Genomic DNA, 1,520 nt, shown 5'->3' with positions numbered 1-1,520 from the left:
GTTGTTTGGTTTCTTCTCTCTAGACAAAATAAACCAGTTTCTTAAAAGGTCATATGTCATTGTGATATTTTTCTTTACTTACAAGGTTAACTTTGCGAAGATTGAAGAATTTTTTTCTTCTTTTGAATTCAAATAATAAAGTTGAAAAACTATCTAAAACTTCTACTTCTCATACATACAATTTGACCTATGAATTAATTTTTTCTCATTTTTTTCCCCCTGCTTATTTAATTTTCTATTTAGAATATGGAAGAAGTATGGAAATCTCTTGATGCTCTTGAAGAATGTGCCTTGAATGATAGCTTTCCAAACCGGTAAAAAATCATGTTTCCAAAATTGTCTTTTTTTTTTTTTTTTTTTTTTTGTGGTGGGGCTACAGTAGAAAGGGTGCTGGCTCTTTTGCTAGATGTTTAGTATGCTAAATCGAACAGGAGCAGGTTACATGGCCACCCTACATTTTATATGAGGTTAGGTGGAAGTAACTGGGGTGGAGCGCAAAAAGTGGTGACAAGGTGCCAGAATGTGGCCTACCAGAAGCTGAGTAGAAGAGAGTGTATGGGGCTGAAAGTTAGGAAGGGTGGATGGGTAGATTATACAAAACCATGCAAGAAGAGTGAGAGGTGGTTAGAGATGGGGATAGGAGTGAATATAGTAAAAGGTAAACAAGGGTGGAGGGATAGTTAATGGTAAATATGAGTTGGAGAGATGACAAGAATAAGGAATAGATGTCAATAAGAGAGTGTGTGTGCATGTCTGTGTAAAAATATATATGTATCATCATCATCAACATCATTTAATGTCCATTTTCTATGTTGGCATGAATTGGACATTTTGACAGGAGCTGGCCAGCTAGAAAACTACACCAGATTCCAATTGTCTATTTTGGTAGAGTCTCTATGGTTGGATGCCCTTCATGATGCCAACCACTTTACAGAGTGTACCGGGTACTTTTTACATGGTACCAGCACCAATGTTATTATGGCACACCAACACGGGTGCTTTATATCTGGCACCAGCTCAGGTGCTTTTTTATGTGGCACCAGCAAAAGTTCTTTTTATGTGGAACTGGCACACACATACATATATGTGTGTGTGTGTATATATATATATGTGTGTGTGTGTGTGTGTGTGTAAAGGTGCATGGCTCAGTGGTTAGAGCGTCGAGCTTACGATGGTGAGGGTGTGAGTTCGAATCCCGGACTGGGCTGTGTGTTGTGTTCTTGAACAAGACACTTTATTTCACGTTGCTCCAGTTCACTCAGCTGTAGAAATGAGTTGCAATATCACAGGTGCCAAGCTGTATCAGCCTTTGCCTTTCCCTTGGATAACACTGGTGGCATGGAGAGGAGAGGCCAGTATGCATGGGAGACTGCTGGTCTTCCATAAACAACCTTGCCTGGACTTGTGCTTGGGAGGGTAATTTTCTAGGTGCAATCCTATGGTCAGTCGTGACCGAAGGGGGTTTCAGTTTATTTATATATATATATATATATATATATATATATATACTGAGTTTATTG

General features: G+C 38.9%; 1 protein-coding gene across 1 annotated transcript in view; it reads left to right on the top strand.

Annotated features, from left to right (window-relative positions):
- Nucleotides 1–1,520, top strand: part of LOC106879427 (focadhesin) — a 260,907-nt gene that overhangs the window by 177,012 nt on the left and 82,375 nt on the right. The window contains exon 24 of the mRNA XM_052967658.1: nucleotides 244–314. Within this exon, the coding sequence (XP_052823618.1) occupies nucleotides 244–314 (71 nt within the window). The remainder of the gene's footprint in view (nucleotides 1–243; nucleotides 315–1,520) is intronic.

Source organism: Octopus bimaculoides, chromosome 4, assembly GCF_001194135.2.
Source record: "Octopus bimaculoides isolate UCB-OBI-ISO-001 chromosome 4, ASM119413v2, whole genome shotgun sequence".
Lineage (NCBI taxonomy): Eukaryota > Metazoa > Mollusca > Cephalopoda > Octopoda > Octopodidae > Octopus > Octopus bimaculoides.
Note: the sequence above shows the minus strand (reverse complement) of the source record. Positions and strands in the feature narration are given on the sequence as shown.